Source organism: Grammomys surdaster, unplaced genomic scaffold (genome assembly GCF_004785775.1).
Source record: "Grammomys surdaster isolate TR1022 unplaced genomic scaffold, NIH_TR_1.0 100, whole genome shotgun sequence".
Classification (NCBI taxonomy): Eukaryota; Metazoa; Chordata; class Mammalia; order Rodentia; family Muridae; genus Grammomys; species Grammomys surdaster.
Genome location: NW_021604579.1, coordinates 2,807,327 through 2,809,092, shown reverse-complemented (window position 1 = coordinate 2,809,092; position 1,766 = coordinate 2,807,327). Strand labels below are relative to the sequence as shown.

The 1,766-nt window shown below is 45.8% G+C and overlaps 1 protein-coding gene across 1 annotated transcript; it reads right to left on the bottom strand.

Annotated features, from left to right (window-relative positions):
* Positions 1–200: 200 nt before the first annotated feature.
* LOC114638603 (olfactory receptor 2A12-like) lies at positions 201–1,198 on the bottom strand. The gene has a single exon (XM_028787171.1). The coding sequence runs from the start codon at positions 1,196–1,198 to the stop codon at positions 203–205; it is 996 nt and encodes a 331-aa protein (XP_028643004.1). The 3' UTR covers positions 201–202.
* Between the last annotated feature and the right edge of the window lie 568 nt (positions 1,199–1,766).

Genomic DNA, 1,766 nt, shown 5'->3' with positions numbered 1-1,766 from the left:
GATCCAGTAACATTACTGAGGGGTTTGGAATTATACCTTAGTATCACCTGTCAGTCAAGTGAGCAACATTGGTTTCATTAAGTTTTGTCCCAATTACTAAGTGATACATTGATTCAAATGCACATATCAATTTCACAAAAGAAAGACACTTTACTTTTCTTAAACAGTGAATACTCTAATTCCAGCTTCCCAGGATCCTGGTTCACCAGCCCACCCTACCATATCCCATCACTTTGACAAATGCCCTCTTGATATCCTTGTTCCTCAGACTGTAGACCACAGGGTTGAGCAAGGCTGTGAAGACATTGTAAAACAGTGAGATCTGCTTGTCGCGCTCAGGGGAGTAGCTGGAGTTGGGTCTCATGTAGATGTAAGTGGCTGGGGCATAGAAGAATGTGACCACAGTCAGGTGGGAGGCACAGGTAGAGAAAGCCTTGCAGCGGCCCTGGGTGGACTTGATCTTGAGAATTGCCTTGGCAATATGAATGTAGGAGGCCACAATGAGGGAGATTGGAACAAGAACCACAAAGACACTCAAGACCAAGTCCACCATCTCAATGAGGTGGGTATCCATGCAAGCCAGACTACGCACTGAAGGACCTTCACAGAAGTAGTGGTTTACCATGTTAGGTCCACAATATGGCAGACTCATGGTGAAGAAAGTATGCAATAAAGAGGAAAAGAAACCACAGATCCAACTCCCTGCTGCCAACCGTATGCACAGGCCCTGGTTGAGGATGACAGTATAGCGCAGTGGATAGCAAATGGCCACATACCGGTCATAAGCCATCACAACAAAGAAGGTACACTCAGTTATACCCAGAGCACCAAACACATACATCTGCAGCCAGCAGCCAGCAAAGGAGATAGTCTGAGAGTGAGCAAGAAGATGCACCAACATCTGGGGCATGGTGGTGGTGACATAGCTCATATCCAACAGGGAGAGGGTACAGAGGAAGAAGTACATGGGAGTGTGCAGCTGTGTGTCCAGGCAGACCAGCATGATAATGAGCCCATTGCCCAGGACTGTGCTCAGGTAGATGAGAAGGAAGACAATGAAGAGGATGCTGTTGGTTGTGGGGTCACTGGAGAAGCCAATCAGGATGAACTCAGAAACCCAACTTTGGTTCTGCCCTGGAATCATCCACATGATCAAGGCTGTAAGAGAATCCATTGTTCTATGTGTCACCTGACACATGCCAGTGATAAAAACAAAAAGAATAGATACAGGCTAAGGAGATGCTCAAAGGTGAAGCGCTCATGCTGTTTCAGGGGACCAGCCAGCTCTAAGCTGTGTCTAACTCTAGTTCCAGGGGATCTGCTCTCACCTCCATAGGCCACACACACACACACACACACACACACACACACACACACACACACGGTAAACAAGCAGGTATAGGAAGAACCCATATACATAAAATAAAAAATAATAGTTCTTATTTTAAAAAAAGAAGAAGAAAAATTGGATTATGAGCTCAGTGGCCAGATCTTGTGCACTCTTCTCAAGTTATGAACCTCCCAAAGCCTCAGTCTCTTCAGCTATCAAAGGAGACTGATGATGGTCATGTCTCAGGATTATGATAAATGTCTAAAGCACCTCACATAACTCCTTGAAACACCACATAACACAGGGCAGGTCATAGGCTGTCACAAATTCTCAATCTGGGAAGGAAATCCCCACAGCAAGAGGGATAAGCTACACTCGCTGAAATGATCAGCACTCGAGTCAACTGAGAGACCCTGCCTCAATGAATAAGATGGAG